Raw genomic sequence first — 24270 nt, 5'->3', positions numbered from 1 at the left:
ATGAGCAAACGCACCCGCGGAGCTCCTCAACTACTCATTATTAACTATCTGCTAGGCGTTTCCCACCGCATACAAGAGAAACAGTTTGCAATGTCATTGTCATACAGGTCCCGATGGCACACGTAACAAATCACCGAGGAGCAGTGGAAGAACAACGCTCAAATAACAGCAGCTTTTCAGCACTAGCAACGTACGGCGTTATTTCAAACGTATGGAACGTGCTTTCCTCGGACACGGTTTTGTGACCCCCGCGACACGCAGCCTCACAGAAGGGTTCACGACAGCGGGGTGCCGCCCTGGCCCTTGCCCGCAGGAGAGCCCACCCCTGGGGCAAACACCGCAGCCAGCACCCGGATGGGTGGGGAAGATAACGCCGGCCAAATGGTGCGAGTGGCATCACTGGGGAAGCAGAGAAGATGACAATATAACAGAAGAGATACTGGATTAATGTATCAGGGAATTTTGCCCCTTAGACCTTGCAGTCAATCTCCGCTCGTGTCAGTAGATGTCACTGCAGACAGTTAGCACAGAAATGTGAGAGCTGCTAGGCACCCACAGGGAGAGATTTGCGCTGCATGGAAAAAAACTGTTTTGCAAAGCTATTTAGACAGGAGGAGGAGCTTTGTATCTGGCAACTAGGAATTTTAATCAGGGAGTAGAGCTCTATATGAATATCACAGCTGGAATATTTTTAAAAGCAACTGGCAGCCAAAAGCAATCCAAGCAACACAAGCCCATCGCTAAAAACAAGACCGTATTACGCGTCACTTGAAGACACAAACGCTGGGGATACGAGTTTGAGTTCAATCGCTTCAGAGGCGGCAGCCCCAGCCCAGGCTGTGACACAGCCCGGCTGAATGAACGACACCTTCCAGCCCCCCACATTAGCACTCGCCCCTGGCCACTGGCTGCAGCGCAGCCCCGGCGGCCAGCGAACGCCCTGCCTGGGCCCACACTGGCCACCAGCTTACGGTGCTGCCGCTCACGCCCGCTCTCCTTGCAGCCGTCAGAACAGCAAGCACACACTCTCCCCTTCCACCCCGCTCACACCACAGAGCCGCCTTATTTACCCCGGCTGAGCTTTTCAACTCAACAGCCTCCGCCGGGAGCGGCTGGAACGGGCTGAAGAGACAGCCAAGAAATCCCCAGCGAGCGGTCATTTATGCCTTACAAACAATACAAACGCCTGCTACGCTGCAAGCCACGGATCAGATGGGCCTGTTTTCCGAGCATCCCCCGGCTCCCCGGGCAGCTCGCCCCCGGGCTCCTCTCCCCACGGCAGACGGCCCCACGAGTCCCTGGTATAAAACGGCGGTTCCTTCCCATCAGTTGTGAGTTAGTCTCATCTGAATTTCATTCTCAATTCCCTTTGTTCCTGGCAAAATGAAACTGCCTAAAAGCCCCAAATTTATGTTCTCTAGACCATTTATTATTTATAACTCTATCTTACTCGTCTTCAAACCAAATATTCCCAACCTTTTCATGCATCTACTTTTTCCTTCTCTGTTTCTGCCATGTGTTTAACACAGAACGAGCAGAACTGAGCCCAGTGCTCCACATGAGGGAGTACCATCCATGTCTGCAGAGGTGAGCCTGCCATCCGCGGTACAGTCCAAGGACTCAGGGGTTATCACTAACGCCATGCAGTGAGCAGAGACCGTCCTAAACTCCTTACTGATGAGCAAATCTTCCCTGAAGCTGCTACGGAGCCCTGCAACTTGCACGGGCACCGCACAGCATCTTGGCTCTGCCCAGCACCCTCCTGGTTGTTCACCTCGCCTCCCAAAGCCACCACAGCTCCAGCCCGAACCGACCTGCTGAGCTAAAGGCAGCGGATGTTTTAATTACGAACAGGAAACTACCTTTGCGCTTTTATTTAAACGACACGGTGTTTGTCAGTGAAGCGCTACAGGAAAAGCCTTGCAGACTGGACCCAACCATCAGAACACCGACTCAAAAGCCATCTGGCGCCTTCTGGTAATTTATATAATGCTCTGCAGTACAGAAAGGTTTCCAGAGAACTGCAACCAAAATACAGGAAACAAATTAAAATACTGCAGGAAAAAAAAAAACAGCAAAGGTGAAGAAAGTCTTCCAAAACCTTCAATGGCCAAAACGACTGGAGTCACAATTTTTTTTTTTTCCTTTAGTACAAAGTGTTTTTCCAATGTGTTTTCCCACAAACAAAGCAGGGCCTGCAGCCTACGCCGCGGATCAGCCCCGCTTCCCGCTGGGCACGAAGCACACAGCGGCCCCCGCGCCCGGCTGACCCGGCTCGGGGCTGCCCACGCCAGCACCCACCCGGAGCCTCCAGAACGGAAGATTGTCTTTCGATTCCTGACACTTCAGCTGCTAAAAAGCACATGCTGCTGTTGATCCCGCCCGCCTCTGAGGCCATCCCGACTTGGTCGATCCTTTCTATTGAGCAGCTGGCCTGAGAACTGTCAGGCTAATTTTCCCGACACTCCATTACTAACTCATGCCTGAGCCACAGCCATTCTTTGCCTCAGAAGCTGGACCTCATCCCAGAACAATCTTTAGAAGTTTATTTTACTGATCAAAGCAAAATAAGAAAAACCTCTGTGTTTTACTATATTTAGTGTGCTATCCAGTAAGCGAGACCTTGGCAAGAGCAGAGAAATGCAAAGCACAGCCCGCATTTGTAAACTTTTGGATATTTGCTCTGGAACAGAGCCAGAGGGTCTGAAACGCCCGTCCCGGATCAGACGCACGGTTCTAAGCCCTTCCTTCGCTCCAGCCCACTGAGCGCGCAGCGCGGCTTTTCTCTAACAATACACCACAGAACCTCAATAACGACATTTTAGCACTCAGTAAACCCACAAATCTGAGCCCAGAGTGGATTTAAGCCCAGACCAAAGAGATTCTGCCATCATCCTGGGGCCAGGCCAGCGTCTCGGAGCACATTCCCTGTGCCGCGGAGGAGAAGCCCCGCGCCGCCCCCAGCGCGCTGGAGCGCTCTCAAACAGGCAGGGAGCCTTGGAGCCACCCTCCGCACTGGATGGCCTCAAACATCATCAATCTACCGCAGCCCGCCTTCATGTGAAAATAGCACCGCGAGGCTCTTCTGGAAGAAACGCACACCCCACCTCACCTTGCCAGCTTCCCAGTTATGCTCCGCATTGATAATGTGCACGAACTGTCCTCACTCAACCTAATTCCAGCCTATCCTTAATTACGATTATAAATTACATGTTTTAGCTTACTCTGCTAACGTGCGATACCTTTATTTTAAGTCAACGCACTAGGAAACGGGACAGACAAGCAGATGCTATTCAATCAATTAAAACTGCTGCTTACAAATTGGAAGCCAAAGAAATTCCTTAGCTTGTATTTTCTGTCATTTTGCAAAAACATACCTGGGTGACAAGGTTAAATCAAGCAAAGGAAATCCCTGGCACTTATCATCCACAGGCATTACTGATAAATTGTGCAGTGGAGGAATAAAGGATTACCTTCTGTATTTTTTCATTACACTTTTCTTTTGTTACAGAATACATAAATCCATTGTGGCACAATGTAATATGTATCATCGTGCTACACCTGTGGACGTTTCATAACGGCTGCCATGTCTGTGCAGTCAGGAATGATAAGTGAACCACCCGTGAATGTTAATGATAGTGATCATTCTGCGGTAACTTGGCTTTCCATCTTCTTTTACAGCCTCGGCGCTGGAGCCAGGGTGGCAAGGTTCAGAAGAGGAAAAAGAAAACAACAGAAGAGGCAAGAGCTTCGGCGGGCTGACGCCGCGGTGCTGCCGGGGGGGAAGGTGCTCAGCCTGGAGACGGGCAGCGTCCTCTCCATCGGCTCCGTTTGTGTGACAAAATAAAATCCCAATGTTTAAAGGACAAAAGGCTTCTGTTCTGAATGAGAAATAAACTTTTCCAAAAGCTGCCTTTTCAATCTCAACCAATTTTTTTAAATTTTTTTTTTAAATACTGGAGTAGAATGTATAGCACTTAGAGCTTGATGCAAAAAATGGTTGGCATGGTTGAGAGTGTCTGTGAATGACTAATAACGATTTCCACTTGATCAGCACAAAGTCAAAGTTAAGACTAAAAATCCCAGTTGACGCAATGTACTTTACTTAAGCTGGGTAATTTTTAAGATAAAGTGCACAGTGATACGAACCAGAATAACTATGCCAGCCACAATTTTTATTCTGAGCCTAAATGATCGCATTTTTGTGCATCTCAGATCAGCCTTGGATAACTCGATGCACTCCCAGAATTTTTATTGTGAGCCTAAATGATCTCGCTTTTGTGCATCTCAGGTTAGCCTTGGATAACCCTACGCACTCTCGGTTTAATTTGCTATATCTTGCCTCTACCATAAGCTATCGGTAGACACCTAACAAGTCAGCCCCCTGCTCGGACTCTTTTCTTGCAGTCCTACCCCTCCCTATGCACTATCCTGGGAGCCTACCTTCTTAACTTCAGTACCTACATTAACTTTCTTAAATTTGCATTTTATGAATATTCTAAAATATACTTTGTAGATTACCTACACCCATGTAAAAACTGACAGTAGGCCTTTTGGGGAGTGCTTCTGTAATCTACGTAAAAAACACATTTCAAAGCTTTGAACTGAATTTGTAAATGTACTATGAAAGCCTGATATTTTAAAGGTGTTTCAAACCTTATCTATCAGGTATAGCAGAGGTGCTGCTTTGAAAAATACATATATAAGAGTCAAAGCAATTTAAACATAATATCAAAACAGAAAAAAGTGCTATGGAGCAGAGGAACTGTATGCCAAATCTCATCTATGTGCCAACTGGCAGCTGAGCTACAACTCCTCGAAACACCATTAGATCCAGTATGTCAAGTTGTGATAATAAAATTTCCAAGGGAAAAAACCCTAATGATAGTACAGATTTATTTTAAGCTCCCTTCGTTCCGAGCCCTTCAGGTATGACTTCATCATCTCGAGAAGCCTGCATTTACATGAATGCAGTGCTTTGTTTGCCTCCTCCTGACAAATCGTCCTCGACATCAAAGCGGGCTGTTTGCGAATGCCGTGCTTGACATTGGACAAAGTACTCCTTTCCACAACAGACATTTTCCAAAAACATAACTCGCTAGACTAATGGGCAGTTAGAAGCCAGAATGACTGCCCTCCGTCTTCTCCTTGTGTAACTTTGCCAGAGTCCTTGGAACTTGCCAAATTCGGTCATGCCTGCTTAGCTTGCTCGACTGATTGTGCCAGAAAAGAAAATAAGACACAGATGTATTTGAGCTCTTTGAGATGCCAGTAAGAGAGACAGCTAATGGCTTCATTTCGACCCTCCCCTACCAGCTGGGCACAGGTGGGGGGATAATGAGGTCCCTCTCCCTAATCAAACTCAATTATTTACTACTCTATATAGCCACAAAGACATTCGCATTCAGCTCAGAATATAAAATGCACTGTGGGCTACTTCCAACCACTGCCACTGGGTATTTATAACTAACTCAAGTGGCTAAGAGTTTGCCTTGGCAGGAGTTTAAGTGTATGAAGTTCTGCAAACTGTTTCTGCTCAAACATGTCCTGCTGAAACGGGCTCCCCGGCGAGGTTCCATAACTGTCAGCTCGGTAACTGCACAACATCTGAAAACATATCCAATATGCAGGACGGGTGAGATCTGAAATAAAACACCATGCTTCACCATGAAGCTTCTCAGAAGCATCAACTTTTTTCAAAAGTGATTCAGTATTAATAAACATTACAAGTCACAAGCCTGACACAACAGCAGCTGAAATACTTCAGCATGAGGAGGGAAAAAAAAAAAAAAAAGAGATACGAAATGCGAAAACACAATTACACGCACTAGTAGGATGACAGGGAAGGAAGAAGATGCAGAATTTACAGCAAATCCCTACAAAAATAAGACAGCGTGCATATTTAAACTTACAGTAGTAACAATCTTTTGATCAAGCAATGATCAAGTAATTCTCTATTCTAGGGGACACATTAAAAATTCTAATTTAAATCTAACTATTTACAAATAACTATTTAGCCAGGAAGTACAAGTAATTTCAAGTTAACGTGTGGACACAGGGAAAAAAACCTCTCAGAAAAACACTACTTCTTATGATGCAGTTGCCCTGTTTCTCATCAGCAGGACCTCCCAGGTTAGAAGGAAGGTCCTCCCAGGAGCGCAAATTATGTTAAAGCAAAAGATTTCAGGTTCCTTTTGCAGGATCTGCAGCCGGCCCTCAATCCCGCCACAAGCACCAGCCAGAGAACTGCTGGCCGGGCCAGGATCCCGCTGAGCTCTCGGGGCTCCACATGGGAACACCAGTTCCACCCCCTCCGAGCTAACGTCCAAAATCTGAGACCTCATGTGGTCATTGCATTTAAATACTAATCCCTATTTAAGTACTGAGTACAGGCGATGGGGATTTAGGTAGGAGGCAGTTGAGAAAGAATGGGGACTTTTTCCAGATGAGAAATCATCAACAGTTTGGAATCTTCTAATGATACAAGCTTCTTAACTGGTCTACCTGCAATAAACGCTCGTGATCCTTTTTGATTGCATGGAATTAGAATAGAATTTTCTATATACCTGCTGGAAGTTTTCTGGGGATACTGATAATGCAGGATTATCTTGAAGATAAAACAATCATGGAATCATAAAATTAAAAAAATCAAATTCATGGCAATAGCATTGACTCTAGAGAAACGCGTGCAGGTGAAAGAGAGATTCCCTCTTTCGGATTTATCTGAAAATGCAGCGTTCTTCAGTCAGGTGGAAGGAACTAAATATTCTGCAGTTCCACAGCTGGAAAAGTCAGTTGCCTGGCTCAGCCGCGTGACTGTGACCTGCACAAACCAAAACCGGGCCTTGTCACAGGGCTGGCAAGCCTGCTTCATTTCTCCTCGCGTCAGCTGCCACGCGGCTGCATCCAGTTCAGCACAGCTCAAGGTGTTTACCTTGAATAACTTATTGGTAAATACTGTTGACAGAATATTTTATTTTCCAATGACCTAATACAGTGGAATGAAGTGAATGCGCCTTTGGGAAATACACATGGGATTTCTGAAAATTTCTTGCAGTAGGGCCCTTTAGAACATCTCTAAGGAACACACTCTGCAATAAAGAATACAAAAATGTAATTAAATAGCTTGGATTTTTTTTTAAATGTCTGATTATTCAAAACCTGAAGCAGCTGTATGGTTATGAAATGTAAGTAATCCTTTATAAATTAAAAAAATGTCCAATAGCCAGGAAAACCCTCTTAGCATTTTCACTTCAAGAGACCCAAACATGAAATACTTTTCCTGGGTCAGAAGTGGCTTATGCTACTAGTATTTTGTTATAGTAATTAAGGCCTTCTGATGGTTTAAAAGATCTTTCACTCACAAGCAAAGACAAAGTCATCAAGCACTGTGTATATCACTCAAACCCTAATTCTCTGATAATGATACAGCAAATTCTTCTTGACCTACAAACCAGACAGCTTCAAGTTGCAGTGGTGGACGGGGTAATTCCCCTGGACTTCAGCGTGGTTTATCCAGTCCTGTCCTAACCGCGGGCTCATTTGCTGCTCATTTCTCTCCTCAGTCGCTGCATTGTTATTAATGCACTCTGCAACTGTTTGTATTTAGAGTTAGTTGCTTTTCAGTCCACTAACCAGTCTTAAAATGCAAATTTGCTACTTTGTCTATCAGGCTTTGAAAGAAGATTTTGAAGTCTCTCATATGTGGGACACCCAAACACCATGAGTACACTTCTTTTTTTCCTGCTAGAATTCAGTACACTTTCCCAAAGTAATTAAAAAGTCACTAGCAAGATCAGTTCTTAATACCTGTTGAAAAGGGCTCTGGACATCCAACATGAATGACTTCATAATTTTAACTCTCTGAAGCTATTATATACCTTATTTCATTTATTATTCAGAACATATTCTTCATAAATAAGCAGCATGGCTGGAGCAAAATTAAGATTATGAGCTCAGACTTTGTGTAAATTCCAAATATTTACTAGCAGCAGTGCAACAGTTCAGTGTCCTCCACACTAATCATACGCAGAAGGGCTTATTTTCTTCTCTGTAGTTTTAGACCCCCAGTGATGGGCTCAGCCGAGTTGCTGGCAGCAGCATCCACTTTCCTGCCTGCCTCGTGACAGACCCCAGGGCAGGGCATCGTCTGCAGAGAACCGCCAATACGCGGGCCCCCTGAATTTCCCTACGTTCAGATGAAGAAAGGTAGAGAAGAAAAAAGACGCGGCGGTGGCACAGACACACAGATGTTTCCCAGTGACTGAAAAGTTAGCACCCATACTCACATGCGAACAAAGAGCGACTGTTTTGCTGCCAGGCCGGGAGAGGAGTACTTTTCAACCAGCGCCAGGGTGCTGAAGCCAAACTTGTGAATTGGCTCATTGGAATCCAAGGGTGGAAAATCTGTGTCGACCTCACCGTCATCCTCCGCAATATGGAGACAGTAGGCATTGACGTTGTCGCTGAAACAAAGACAAAACAAGTTCCTTCAGGAGGGAAGCCAGACAACCGACTCAGTTCAGCCGATCAATACCAGCTGCTAAATGCTGTAGAAAACAAACCAGCAGACATGCCCACTACAGGAGTAAGATACTTAGAAGCCACTGAGGGCATGGGTATAAACCTGTCCCAACAGCGTCCCAACATATCTTGCTACCACAGCCAGGCGGTAACAGGAAAAACCCCGAAACCTCGGAGTAAAGCGGCGAGTCTTCACCGTTAACTGAACTGCAAGCCAAAGACTGACAGTGATTAAAATACAAAGTCTATAAAAGTTTCATGACTTCATAAAGCTGGAAGCAATATTTCTCCATTTGTGAAAATTTATTTATTTATATGACCATTACATTTTAGAATGAAAGACAAACAAGCAGCATCTATCGTTTCATAGATCAGGCAACCGTGGGTAAGCTTACTGAGCGTGTGCTTGAAAAGCCGAGAAGGCTCTCGGGCAGGTAAACAGCGTGATGAACTACAGGACGGGCAAAAAGTCTGCTCAACTGGTAGCAACGACTGGTAGGAAAGCTGCCTTTTCTAAATACGTAAGAAGTTCAATCACTAAAAACAGTTAAAAGTTAGTATAGACTAACAAGCAGAACTAAGTAACACAGGAAGTTTTGAACAGATACAGTGTGAAGAAAATACAAAAGAAAAATCTAAGCCTCTTTCTTTCCACAAACAAAAGCCAATAGGGAAATAACTATCTATATATCCCAAACAGACTATTAATCATATTTTCCTAATATTAAAATCTATTTCAAATGCTAGTATTTAAATTATTGAGCTGAAAATAAGTATTCTTTCTTATTGTAAATGTGCCAGCATTTAGGCATTTTCCACAGCCGTGAAGTATAGCTTGAATGTTCACGTGGCACTGTGTTTCTAAACTCTGCAGTTTAAATTTGGAGTTTTAATTGCATGATTGATGCTTAAATTAATTAATTGCAAAGTGTATGCTAATTGTTTAATTGGTCGCTTGATCTATATAGATCATTTTTTGAATTAAATGAGTTGATTTACAAAGTTTATTGATTGGATGTGACAATGAATTATTTCACTGACTAGCTGATTTGCAATTTTCTCAATTAATTCACAAACCTTTGGTTGCAACTGTGCTTTATTGGGAGTGCTTAGTCCAGGTGATCTATATGCACCTTGTCACAACTAAGACATTTATTATCTAAAACAGGGAATAATGTTGCATTACTATTAAGGTAAGTGGTAAATTTGCTAACAAAAAGGTAAGCCAGCAACGTTTGTCACTATGAATTTTGAAAATTCTGCAATACTACTAAAGAAACTTTCACGAGTCTCTGGACTGTTATGAAGAACGGGAACATTGCTGTAGAATTAATTTTTAACTTCTTCAAGAGCGCTTAAGTAACTTTTAGGGAAACTGGTGAAAAGGCAGCGCTGGGAAGAGACTGCACCCAGCGCCAGGGCTCCGACAAGCGGAGAAGGCTGACCCAGGCGGGAGCTGCGTGCTCTGCCTCCGTGCCACCCTGTAGGGACGAGCTAAACAAAAAGGCTGGGAATAACACAGATGCCGCTGATCCTGCTTACGTAGTGAGAAATGCCTGGCATGATTCTCGGGTCCTTCTCTTACTCCATTTAGATTTCCACGAATGCAGACACCAAGCTCTGCATGCTCATTCTGGCCAGTTCAACGTAACTCAGAAGTCACCCCACGCTAGGAGCCTCTCCAGCCTGAACAGTCACCGACTCCCGTCTTCCCGCAGCCGTGGCCTGTGCCTTACGCTGCCGATTTTCTAACCCAGTCGTCAGACAGAATTCTTCTAGGTGCAGCCTGATGCGCACTTAAAGCTCTGTATAAATAAAGCTAACGTTTTCATTTGGTACTTGATGCATTTGCATAATTCTCATTAAAGCCAGAGGAACATATAGATGTGCAGGCAACAGAACACATTCAGTGCTGTCTCAAAGCAATCCAAGTGCCAAAATAAGGCGGTGGTGACAACAACTTATCTTCCACCAATTATACGGAAAATACACAATGTCGGTTAAATCCCATAAATTAAAGGGGTTACAAATGTCTTCAAACACGGAGTGGGTTCCTGAACATTAACGCAGATTAAGTCACAATCTGTTGAAAAAGCAAGTCCAATCGGTAAAACTGTTCTGCATTTTGAACCTCCACCCGGACGAGATCAAAGCCCTGAACCTTAGGCTTCAAATTACAAGGTGCAAAGTCCTGAGAACCCAGGTTTGCCAGGGACAGAATGTAGACGTTAAGTACAACAACTGACAGATGTAACAGCATTCTTAACTTCTAAAAATGGGAAGCGTATTTGAATTTTGCAGCTCACTATTCGTTTATTCCTAGAAAGGGATTTTGTTTATTTTTTGCAGGCGGAATGATTACAGTCCATCTGTCAGGGGTCCAGTGGGTCATGACCAGAGTCCATAGGCAAGAGGCCAGAACAGGGCTGCTAACACTGTCAGCGGTTCCTCCCATCAAGATGCTGGACAGAGACAAATATAATACAAGTATAATAAAAAAGGCAGCCTAACTGAATACAAAACGGCCTCAAAGCTGTCAACTAGCACTCATTCGTTTCAGACTCTTACATCTACCTTTGAGGAAAAAGAATTAGGCAGTAATATATCCTTTTCCTAAAGACAGAGGGGTTGTTTCTCTTAATTACAAAGTCTACAACCTCCTCATTATTCTCAAATTGTGTTACTAGTAGGTATATTTGTCATTCTGCATGCATTGTATATCAGATTTGAAGCGTTCTCTATATGTATTTTAGTGCAGTGTCACAATGATCCTGATTTTTTCTTTTTATACTCTAAACTGACTAAATGAGGAGCAAATAGCAAATGTCGAATGTGCAACCTACACAAGCTCTTCCCTTATTTGGGAACGATGAGAATGAGTCTACAGTTAAATCGATCCTTGCTACAGGACAGGCAGTCAGCAATGCTAAAAAAAGATGATGGAGACATGAGAAATAATTAAGAACTACACGAGAAAACAAACTGCTTGTAATCTTGAGGCTCTGCCCCTTCCTCTGAGCATTTGTACCCAGATTCTCAATTGTGCTGTTAAGACTGTTCTTGGGAACTCATGCCTCCATTATTTATTTTATTATTTCTGTCCTGAGATTTGATTACATCAGACAGCCTCCTTGGTCACGATCACCCTTTGACACATCACAACACCTTATCCTTCAAGGCAGACAGTGCAATTCATTTCCTCCCACTGCTGACTTTTGCCGTGGGCAATGATGTTTCATGGACTGCCTCTGCTCAGGGGCAGCGCTCCGTTTGAGGTGTGCTGTGCTCCTGAAAAACATACACGTGTCCAAAGACTGACATCAGTGGTGTCTTACTCATTAAAAAATAAGCTAACCATACACAAAGGACACTTTTTTGAACTTATGATATAACGAACAGAAATTAATAACAGCAAATGAAATGGCACCATCTGCAAGTAATTTTATATTTCTTCTCCAGTGTAAAAAAATGACAAACTAAACTGAAGTGTTTAACCTCTGAAACATCTCATATGTTTGTTGAGAGAGCTAAGGGAAATCCTATATCCACGGCAACAGTATCCATGAAACTGTTTTCCGGAGGGGCTGCTTTTCTGGGTCGCTCTGCATCTACTGAGCAGAAAGCAACCAGCCCTGAAGAAGGGCAGCTCAGGCAGCGCTCAGCGCCTGCCTTTCCCCCGTACAACTGTGCCACGGCAGGAGGGACGGCCGCCGAGTCCTCGAGCACTTCTGGAAAACGCTGGAAGAGCAAACCGTAAAATCCATTGCCAAAAAACCCCAGTCATCAAATATTCCAGGAACAACAACAAAGTGAAAATTGGCTCCTACAGAAAAAACAAACAAAACTCTCAACCTTCTTTGCACCGGAAAAGTCACCTGCTAGTATCTGTTACTAATAACTCCGTAATAAACATATAAATAATTTTAAGTTCTTATTTTATGTTCTATGACCCAGCAAAAACTGAAGTATTTTACAGAACTCTCTGAAAACCAAAGTTGCTCTGATGAGTGGCTCTGAAGCACCTGTTTTATATACCTTATGTCACCTACCGTGATAAAGCAACAGCTCTTACTAAACAACACGAGTTCTCCAGCACAGCAAACCCGATCCGTTATTTAGTCACAGAAATCTTAGAGGCAGAACTCTTGCACAACGAAGACGTAAGCAATGATTAGCAAAGATACTGAAAAGTCCCTTGATTAACTGAAGCTAACATTTCTGAGGACAACACAGATGCTGCTCTTTACAGCAAAGAGCCCATGTGACTGAGGTCAAAGTCTTGCAGAAATTATAAAATACTGCATGACAGAGGTTTTTGAATTAAAGCATGCAATTTCATTCACAATTTCGAAGAAAACTGGTATTTATCTTGTTTTCAGGATCCTTATTTGCATATCTTTATCTTAGTGCTATCTCCAGGATGATAACCTGGAAAGAAAAGCACCTTTAGCCCCTATACCTGTCAATTCTTAGAAAAACAGGAATATTTTAACATGAGTATAATGAATTAAAGTCGTTATGTCAGCAAAATGACAGCAGAAAACAAGTAAGTGATAATGCTGAAGCTCTACGACAGAATTCTGACTTGTTTTCAGGCGTACTCACTACGGCTAAAATCGACTCCATGGTTTCAGGAGAACACTAACTACTTCCAAGACACACCGTCACCCGTACAGGGACTCCGCTCTCCATGAATCTGCAGGAGGAACCGGTACCTTGCAGACCAAACGAGCCAGAGCCGGGGTACCTTCCCTCCGAACAAACAGGAGAGGGGGTTACAGACGAGTTCTGCATTTTATTTGACATCCTTGTCATCTTAGCCATTAAGAACCCTACCAAAAAATAGATGGGACATAAAATAAAAAATGCCTCTGTGACACCAAAACAGATAAGATTTCTATTACTTTTACATAGAGCGTTTTAAAATTATGATTCATTTACAGATCCATGGTTTCACATGCTTATCATTATACAGTACCCGGTAGTTTAATTGAAAGAGAAATGGATATAGATGCACATGTACTGCTCAAAAGGAAATACTGACAAATGTGTAGGTGGTTTTTCTAAGATTTATCTATAAAAACATTGACACGGAAATCCATTTCATTATGCAAAAAGGCTGCAGAGGAGAAAATTAGAGATCAAGAGGTAGTAAAGAAAGAACATTACTTCAGTTTGGGTTCCCGTCCCTCACTTGTATATTGCCAGCATATTAGTCCAATCAGGTCATGCACCTTGGCATTTGCTATCGTCACAACTGTCATGGGCTGCAGTTTGTCTTGGCTTGTGTGCAGTGGGAGGTAGACATCAATTTTTTTGGTTGCCGTTGTACCAACATGACCCTGTCGAGAAAATATATTTCATTAGAATGTATAAAAGTATGACAGAGCTAATACAAAATCTGGTACGGACGGAATTCTTTTCAGTAGAAAGATTAAAATACACTGCTACAACTTAAAACTGGAAGAAGCTCGAACATTTAAATTCCAATTCTTTTACTGCTGTTTAACGTATCTGTAAAAACGATCCAAAATATTTAGCAATGATTTCACAGATTTCCATAAAAAGTCTGAACTTCACTGCAAGATCCCACGTTCTTGCAGGATCAAGAAAAAAAAAAGAAGTATGAAAAGGGTGGGGATGGGGGGGAAGAGAGAACTGGCAAGCCTCCCTAAAACTTCAAAACCATTTTTCCATCAGCATTTAATACTAGCGTTACCCTCGTTTCTACATTTCTGCTTTCTTCTGTCGTTCTTTCCCGCGACGTGGAACGCTCGCCTCCCTCACGAGCAGAGCTGCCAGCTGACCGTGCCCCCTTCCTCCAGCTCGCACCCCCTCCCTGGCGCCCCGGCACAGGCGCGGCGCCGGCACTGCCAAAGCAGCCTGCCTCATCGCTAGCTGCTCCAGGTCTGGAGCCGCCCGGGCCGCCAGCGCTCCTTGCTTTTCAGTGCTCTAGTTCCCCTCCAGCTTTAGTCTGGGACTCCTCTCCTCCTCCTCCTTTCCCCGTCGCCTTCCCTCCCCTGCTGCTACACCAAAAGGAGTCAAAGGAGCTCAACCTGGGTGCACAACGGGATAACACGCAGGGAAACTCCCAGCACACGTAGACGGGGAGACTGGAGCCTGGCCAGCACCTTCCCACGAACGGACAGAAAGGAAGAGCCCACCACAGCTGGCAGCGGCCTGCACACACAAACCGGAGAGACCGAAACTCGAATCTTACAGATGCCAACAATTCAGAAACAGCCTCCAAGCTCCGAGCTCGGGTCCCAGCCAGCACCGCAGACTGCTCATCCCCGGGAAGTCTCACCAGGTAACCCCGCCCCAGCACAGAGCTGTGGCAAAAATGAATGTCGATCATACCTTGAGGTTAAGATGACGTTTAAAAATAAACCTTAGGCTTGACCTTGGTTTGCCAAGAGAAGAACAAAACCACACATACAACTGAGTCATTAAACTATTTTGAGCTATTTGAAGACCATCAAGAAGGATTAACTAATATTGGTTTTTATTGGAACCTGCTGTACTAAAAAAATCTGCTTGGCCCTGTGGAGATTAATGATTAAATAAAACATAAAATACAGAGCAACATAAAGATCTATAAAGTTTGCATTACAAGAAAAAAAGTTCAGTCTACTGCAGATAGGACTGCATTTTTAAACCAGCAATCTTTTAAACAGACAAAAGCTTGCACATCCTGGTCCCCTCCTCAAAAGCAGCCCTGATGTAACTATATATCTCTATCTGTCTCTATACATATATGGGCCCTGAGAGAAGAAAGTATTATTGGAATTAATCACTTGGAATTCTAAGTAACAGAATAAAAGGATTCAATACTATAAATCTATGATGAGAGTATAAAACAAGGAGTTAAATGTCATGTGCTAATTTCAATATATTGCTAAAAACCATTCGATCCTTCAGTGTGATTATAAATTAGAGAAACAATAGGAATTTAAAGATTAAAGTTATTCATACTAGCATAGCTAAAAATATTATTAAAATACATCCAAATATAACGAATTTGTTTTTTAAGAAAGCATTTTTATAGTGCAGATACCTCCTCTTCCCATGTTTTTCAGGTAAGAAGAAATTGGTTTTACTCATTCAAAAGGAAATGTTAGATTTGCAACAGAATATGGGACATTCCTTCACCTCGTTTGGGTAAGCCTTAACAAGCCTTCGGATGAGCTGGTGTGCCTGCGACTCCGAGATACCACCCGTGCCCATGCCCTACCTCTCCAAGGAAACCATTAGCACAACAGAACTACAACTGCTAAAAAAATAAGGGGGTTTTGTTTCCTTCCTTTCTTTCTTTCTCCTCTTGCTTTCCTACTTACAGGACTTATTTTTAAGGGGAGTTAAGCTGGTATCAGGTAATGAATCACCGGTCTCAAAGTCTATCCCTGGCTTTGCCCCGGTGCAGGCACCAACCAGGGGAATGCACGAACACGCACGAGGCTGTGAGCATCGCTCACGTTACGGTCACGACTGGAGATACCGGCCAGAACGGGAGACCTGTTGTTTCAACTACATTTGCATCTGAATGAGCAAACAGCAGTTATCAAGGAAATTAATGTGACTCCTTGGCATGCTAAGTTAGTTACGTATTTAAACCCAAGGATGGCAGAATCGTAAGTAATGCTTACTCCTGATAATGGAAAATCCAAGAAAAATTGACAACCAGATGTGAGAGTCGATGCCAAGGTTACAACTGATGTACACAGCATAAAACAAGAGAACAGACAAATGAGCCGAGAACTGTAACTAATAACCAAAAAGACTAGATTAGTCCATTAGCCACTACTGCAAGTACAGACTGTTTTATAAGCTCATAATCCAATAAACACATGTATCTATAAAATGAACACATCCTGGGGACCCCGATCTTACAGCTACCGCAGATAAGATGGTAACTTCCCGTGGTCTATCTTTCACCGTGCCTCTCTTTCTTTGCCCTACGCCCAACGTGCTGTTGCTTTGTGTTTGTTGGTTTTTAAATAAACTTTTCTCGGTTCTTCCCCATCTCTAAATCTCCTCTACCTCCTCCAGTCGTTACCATCTTGCTTGTCCGAACGCCCTCCATTCCCGATACCCTTGTTCTCTTACTCACAAACACTCAGCACGAACATCAAGAAGACGGGTGACTTAAACCGGGGTAATTCACATACGCTTAGGATTCCAGCTGCTCTTGGAGCAAGGGGAGCAATACCGACAGCAGCAGTACCGGGAAACGGCTCAAAAGCATCACTATGACACTCAGGATCTTTAAAAAAGTGAGTGAAATATTTTTATTAATTAGAAGTGCTGTAAAACTGATTGCCGTAAGATATTAGAGAGGCTGAAACCTGAGATTTGGAAGCTGATTAGACTTTCTTTTAGTAATGAGAACATTCATCGTCACATCAGGCAGGAAACATCAGCACAGCCTACGAACACGTGGGCCAAGGCTCAGACCCATCAGTCACCAAGCCAAAGGGGTCTGGAGGAAACCACCGCTGTGCTTATTGCAAATCGATGATATTTGTTCCAAAGCAGCATTAGAAATCCAAAACATCAGGTACCTGTCTATGGGACGGAATGAATCCATATTCTTAGTCTGATCCTGCAAAATATTAATTGTGTGGGAAGTCCCACAGAGCTCAATTACTTACCTGTGCAAAGCTTATTAGGTAAGGATTTGTAGGTGGGGGGGCTGAATAAAAGGGATCCAATTATTAGTCTCAGTGGCCAAGAGGCAAAGGCCTAGCCACACTGGATGTAACTCGTAATAACCTGTGGGCTTCCTATGGCGCTTGTAGTCTCTTCTTCAGGAGGAATCATTCAGAACCAGATTACAGACACTACTGGAAACATAATTACTTTCTTCTCCCAACTAAAAAATTGTATTCCAGCTGTAAATGCTGAGGGGACCCAGAAGATAAAGTACAATTACCTATATTCAAAAAGGCAGCATCAAACTTTATTAATAGATCCTGTATAAAATTCAATGGAAAATCTATTCAGGGCCAGGGGCCCTACCATTTGGAGTTTCCTTAATAGCCTCCAATAAATCTGGGAAGCATAAAGGGGCTGTTAAATTAACATTTTCCTGATCTGTCACCTGTGGCATAGTTAATTTGTCAAAAAATTCTTTTAGCTTGTCACTGGACACTGTATATCCTGACAAATGAAGTCTGGAATAAAATTGACAAAATATCTCGTTAATTTTCTAGGAAATCACAAATCTGATTCCATTAAGCTTTTATTGTTAGAAATGTTACATTCCACCAATCCTTTAAGGAAGTGAGGAGTAACTGGATATACAGAAAACATTCAATAAATCATAGAAATTTTTCTTAGTATTTTTATTAATGGATTCTCTTAAGGCTATCTAATGCTCTCCTGAACTCTGATCTGATGAAAATTTCCATTTGCAATTTCTATAGCATTTCCACCTCACTCAAAGCAAAGATGCTGTTTCGTCATCTGCAGTTCACTGGAGGAGACATGGTGCTGTGCAGCGTACACAGGCTCGACGGGGCAAGAAAACAGGGATGTTATTTCCCAAATCATTGCTAAGGTGGTGTGCACAGAACCAAATCACAATTTCTTTACACTTCTGTTTTCTCCGTCTTTGTCGTCAGAACTCTCGGTGGTTGGCACATCGCAGTTCTTTGGCACGTTACGGCTATTCTGTTCTGCTGTTCTTCAAGAGCTGCACAGAATTATGTCTGTTATTTGACATTGCTGAAAAGTACCGTCTGTTGAATTCACAAACTTTCTGCTTTCTATTTTTTATAATTTAAATTAAGCAGATCAATGTATATTTATGCACTTTGATAATAAGCAGCAGCTAAGCTTAGGGAAGTCATTCCCATTAAGAAACAAATTTCTTCTGAAAGAACAGCTTGGTATCTAAGACTAACGGTGCTGTGAATCCATGCTTCTCGTGTTCTCTAAAATAAACACAGCCACAAAATATTGGGGATATATAACAACGGCAGTCGGGCTAATTACAAGAACCTAAGCAGCACCAAGAGCACGTACATATGTTGCTGATACTTCTAGACAAGAGCGTGAGCGAAGGATATGACAGGCAACTCAAGTGATGAATTTTTATGGATTTTCTAGGATTGTATTTGCGAGGTGTGGTGTGTAATTATAGAAATACTGGTTACTACAATTATGACAGGAAAACTGCATATAGAATGATCTTCACCGGCTACATATAATTTTAGAAATATCTGTATCATTATTTAATGTTCTGTAATAAAATTAATATGGTTTAAACATAAACACAGTATGTTAAACTAAAAAAGGAAAAAATACATATTTAAACTCCATCAATCCTTTCAACATAAGAAGTCTTTCTAAGATTTAAAACCAATCTCTAATCAAAGTCCATGAGAAAACCTGTACCTCCCCCCAATACCAGATGATGTATATCTCAAATTGATTATTGTAGGGCCACTAATCATCTTCTAGACGATACAGGACGTTTGGTACCGTTCCGTCCATCCCTAAGACAACTTACTCCTAAGTAGAGTTCCGAAGTACCTGCATAATGGAAAGCTAATGAAATGGCCATCGAGAAAAATGTGTACGCTCCATCCTTCTCCCTTCTGATTTGCTGCCCTGCACACCACGGTAGAGAATTAAAACAAAGTCCATAAACATTGCTTAGAGAAAAGTGATAAATTTTCAACAATAATAATTTACGGCATCTTCCTGTACAATAGAGTTCTGTGACTAAATGTTATATCACTTCAAGATTAGATGTTCTAATGATATAATGCAAAGATTTTACTGAATCGTTATTTAGTGGGAGTCATAAAAACCTCTTAAAATTAATCTTTCATGCACATCTTGCTTATCCAAAGTTAGCATTTAATTAGATGGCCTTGGCACGAATGAGCTTACTACTTTATTTGCTCAATCAGTATATGTCTCTTCAGTAATTATAATTAATTCAAGTCATTGACTCACCTCCCAGCAAACAATGCTAAACATTACACAAAATGGAAATAAATGCTTATCCTCTTCCAAATGTAAAATTTCTTCTCACTTTTAAACTCAGTGAAATGTTTTTTGTTTTAGGTGACAGGGTATTTAATGTACTGTGCGATCCAGCAATCACCTCCTAAACATAACTTACTTACATACGCATCTAAACAACATATAGAAAATACATGAAGGGGAAAAAATTGAAATATATTAACTCAGCATTTACAACACAACCAAAAGTTCTAACAGACTAGAGCACAGATGTTTATGGCAATACGAAGGACTATATTTTTCTACGGCAACGATTGAAAAGCATCGTTTTCTAAGCTCTTGACTTAAAAATAAAAAAAATTTAGAGCAATTATTTCTTCATCCAAAATAAGTGGGAATAAAACAGTCAGTCATATTTGCTCATCAGCAAAACCGCTTTTGAGGGGCTGAGTAGAAAAAGAAGGGTCAGCTAAAAAAAAAAAAAGATAATTTTTTTTTAAGTTTAGATGATCGAATATCTTAAAAGCTTTCAATAAGCATGTGGCAGAAACCCTCGTGCTGTAGCGCAATATAATGACACTACCGGCATATGGTTCAGAGCAAACACACTGGCAGCAAAACACGATGATGAACACATTTATCAGCCCCAGCACCGAGACCCGCACTACCCAGCAGTGAAACACGGAGCTGCAACTAGTAGATTTTGGTGCGGTGAGCAGAACAGCATCTCACATAACACAACAGTTAAATATTTATAACATAGTCTGTTCGTTTTATTTGCACAGTACTATAACAGATCTGGAGAAAATGCCCTTTCAGTTGTATATTATATTGATATTCAGAGGCATAACGCTAAGTCTTAGTGTTCGTATGAAAACACAGGGTAGTTCTACCGCTTTTATTCTCCAGCGCACCGTACCATACCCTACTATGGCGAAATAAGGATATTTATTTCATCAGGTGGTTAAGCCAGTATTGGTATTTTCATTACTATAGCCATACAATTACTTCTGTTATTCTTAAGTCACGTATGGAAAGCACCACCAGCGCGGCCCCCGGGACCAGGGACCCGACGCCGGCCGCAGGGGACCGGGCCGTGCTCAGCACGCCCGCCAGCCGCACGGCTTTTCAACGAAGCTTCAAAGTCGTTCCTTTCTGAGGCGTGGATTCTCCTTTGTACCATCCTAGCTTGTGCTGCAGAGTTAGCAGATCACAATGTAAAATTCCATTAACATTGTTAAATACTTAATTTATCTTATTCACACTGTCACTATTCATAAAAATTTAACCCAGTAATTTCCTGTTATACAAAGCATAACAAAGTATGAATATTTAACTACAAGGTAAATAACACACTATTATTTTTTATTCTAAATTGTTGACTTCACTTAGCATGTCTGCTTTGTATAGCACCACACTATTTTTCAATTAAAGGTCCAGATGTTTCAAAGGCTCCAGTAGGCAGCAGCAGTTATGAGAAATGCGTTATCTGCATTGCAATGATCACTACAACATCAGCTCCAGGCTGCATTAACATACTCATGTTTTATTCCAGCCCCCCTCCTAATGTACCAGTTAATTATACAACACACAGCTGAGAAACATAACCTCCAGAGCTGGACAGTTTCCTTCCACGCTTCCACCTGAACGAATTTTTATACGCACCTCAAAACTATGATTTACATATATAACCACATAATCAAGTATCCCAAATTACTGCCTGTTCCTTCTTGGCATTCACTCCCACAATTAATAAAACCGTGTAAGTCCTGAGCAAAGAATAAGACATGTAATTCTTGTAACAGCATGTTTCAATCATATTAACGCGCATTCATCTATACAACTCACTTTAAATTAAAAAAATGTTTTACTTAAAGCGCTAAGAATATGACTTCTCGTTATTACTTCTTTCTGACAAATGTTATTTGGAACGGAGGGAGAAACCCCGAGTCCGCCCCCCTCGCAGCCCAGGCCTCATTTACTTTCACAGAGGTCTGACTCTTGGGAGAGGTGGACCCAGTCCACCTCGAATCCCGTGGCACTCCAGGGGCCCTCGGCCAGGAAGGAGAGCACCTCCCGCGCCGCAGGTCCGCACGCTCCCGGCAGCACCGCCGAAGCCGAGCACGGGACCGGGGGCTGCCTTCCCGGGGGGCTGGATTTCACAGCGGCTGCGACGGCACTGAGCTAGCCGTGGATACGAAACCCTCACCCAGGCAGTTCCAAGAGTTCTGCTGAAGAATGAAAACACATCTTCAGATTCATCAAAATACAATTGCTATAGCTGCAACAAAAGTGCATTCATTACACGGAACTATCCTTAGTTTCCAGGTAGTGAAGAGAAGGAATGGCCTACTTTAGAAGAATTATTTATATTTTACTTAGTAATAAACATTACAATTTAATACCGAGGAACAGAGTTATTCTTTCTAACAACAAAATGCAACAAAAACTTATAATTAAAACTACATCATAAACATTATTTGTACGTTAAGAAATACGCCACGATATATTTTAATGAACAGATGCTATACAAAAGATGAATGTTTTCAGAAATATTCAATCCTTAAACAGATCAGCCTCTAATCCTATGCTTCCGTTGCATAAAGCAGACAGCTTAAGTTCCTCGAGGACATTAGCCAACCTTAGGTGGAACATTTTTAATACATCACCATGTCACTTTTTAATGTGCCACAATCTATTAACCACATGGCAAACTAACAGGGATTTTTAAAATATGGGTTTTATAGCTTTGTGCTGGTGATTAATTAAATAAATAGCCAGCGTTTCACAAATCATCCCTCTAATTAGTCTAAACCAGACACTTTGCATTCACTGGCATTATTGCCATCTGAAGCTCACAGAAGGGCAGGAGCGCTAGAGGACGAGCCCGTGCACTCCGGAGCGCGCCGGCACCGCGCAGCCCTGGCTGGCACGGCACCGCGCAGCCCCGAGGCAGAGGCACCGTCGTCACAGGTGCTGCAGTCAGCTGGAATTTGACTCCAGCTGCTTGGAAAAGATGTTCTGTGTAATTATTCTCCCTCATCCTGAAGGAAACAATCGAGATAACAAAGAAAACAGAGCTGTATCTGGAATTTGACCTGAAGTAGCAAAGTTGTATGTTGCAGAAAATCAACAAATATTAAAGGCAGACGCCAAAAAAAATTTACGAGCGAAATGCTACATTTTCTGTCAAAACATTTCAAAGTTGAAGCTACAACTAATTACATGCGGTCCATTCAAAGAAGCCAAGCAAGGCTTATCATTAAAATGACTCAATTATTCTTAAAAAGAAAGAGAAAATCATCTGTAAAACCTGCCTGAAATCTCATCATTTTTACTGTGCCTATCTAGATAGATCATTTCCCCCAGAGCTCAAATTAAACTCGTAATAGTTAATATGTTCAAGTTTTACTACAGGTTTTTCTCCAAATTATTATTAACTGGAATTTCCTACCTAGGAAGGTTTTTATATGGAAATATGTTCTGCGGTGTTTAGTAACACTATCACAACAGCTTTTTCCCCCTCAATTTAAAAACCATCAGAGAGACGGAAAATGATGTAGCAGTCAGGCTGCTCAGGAAGATGGGATTTTATTTCCTCTACCAGGTGATTTCTTTCTCAGCATCCGTCACTAAACTCGCCCCTTAAACCGAAGTTCCCTTACGCTCGGGACGATACCTGCGTTATTCGGCGAGGCTGAAAGAACCCGGCACAGCCCGCTCGGACGGGGACGGCGCCGGGGCCGCCAGGACACCAGGGCACCGTCCGATCCGCCGTCCGCCGTGGCCGTGCCGCGAGGGCAGGCGCTGGCCGCGACGCCCAGCTCTGCCCGGAGCACCCTGACCGCGAACCACCGCGAGAGCCGCTGACCTGCACGTCCCTCCCTCCAACTTTGTTATTATCAGCAAAAAGCCATGGGATTAAAAACCGCAGCCTTGAGAAAATGATCTACGACAAGTAATCCTAGGGCGGGATTACACCAAGGAAAACCATGTGGAATTTGACTTGGTTATAGTACTTGTCAGTGAGGTGCATTCATTTAATCAAACTAAATTTAAACAATTGTGCTTCCAGCGATATGGTTAAAGTTTTGTACTGCAAAAATTATGAACAAAAGAATAAATGCTTTCGTGCTCTGTTAAATAAAACTATTTGCTCTTCTTGCAAAAAGAACAGAATCCAAATCCAAGAAAAATACTAAAGCCTCTTCAGCGAGGGATGGCTCAGCCGCCTCCTTCAGTTTGATGATTTCTCTTCAGAGCTGAAGAAACAGGGCAACCCTGCAGCACCGGGGGCGACTGCCAAACTGCGTTTAACGCGGCCGACCCCTCCCGAGCCCCTCCGGCAGCCACCCTCGCCGGGGGAGCAGCAGCAGCGGGGGTCTGGCACGTCCAGCGAGCCCCGCAGCGACGGGGCTACGGGCGGCACGGGGGACCGCTCCGGGAGGACGCGCTGCCTACCCCGCGCCGAGGGGGTGACCAAGGGCAAGGGAGCTGAGAAGAATGATCTTACTGTATAGAGTAAAGAATCACAAGACCTGAGACTTAATTCTACGCTTTCCCAGCAATTAAAAAAGAAAAAAGGTCCTCAAACCTGCAACAGGAGTTCAGACCTTGGATTTCTCCTTCCAAGAAATCTGAAGTTCCAACTAACTACTGACAGCAACCTAACAGATTTTCTGCGGCTGACTTGTCTCTTTGTTTTTACTAGCAGCATGACTGCAAAAAGAATTGACTGGCTGTGAAAATTTTATACCGCTTCTTTTGGAAAAT

General features: G+C 42.8%; 1 protein-coding gene across 7 annotated transcripts in view; it reads right to left on the bottom strand.

The window, feature by feature from the left end:
- The window catches only part of MAPKAP1 (MAPK associated protein 1), a 108390-nt gene that overhangs the window by 48233 nt on the left and 35887 nt on the right, over window positions 1–24270 (bottom strand). For all 7 annotated transcript variants that reach the window (XM_082327755.1, XM_082327758.1, XM_082327757.1 and 4 more), the window contains exons 5-6: window positions 13693–13865; window positions 8289–8465 (exon numbers count right to left, since the gene is read on the bottom strand). In XM_082327755.1, coding sequence (XP_082183881.1) covers window positions 8289–8465; window positions 13693–13865 — 350 coding nt within the window. The remainder of the gene's footprint in view (window positions 1–8288; window positions 8466–13692; window positions 13866–24270) is intronic.

This window comes from Platalea leucorodia (assembly GCF_965183815.1).
Source record: "Platalea leucorodia genome assembly, chromosome: 15".
Classification (NCBI taxonomy): domain Eukaryota; kingdom Metazoa; phylum Chordata; class Aves; order Pelecaniformes; family Threskiornithidae; genus Platalea; species Platalea leucorodia.
The sequence above is the reverse complement of the archived record's forward strand: the minus strand, read 5'-3'. Positions and strand labels throughout refer to the sequence as shown.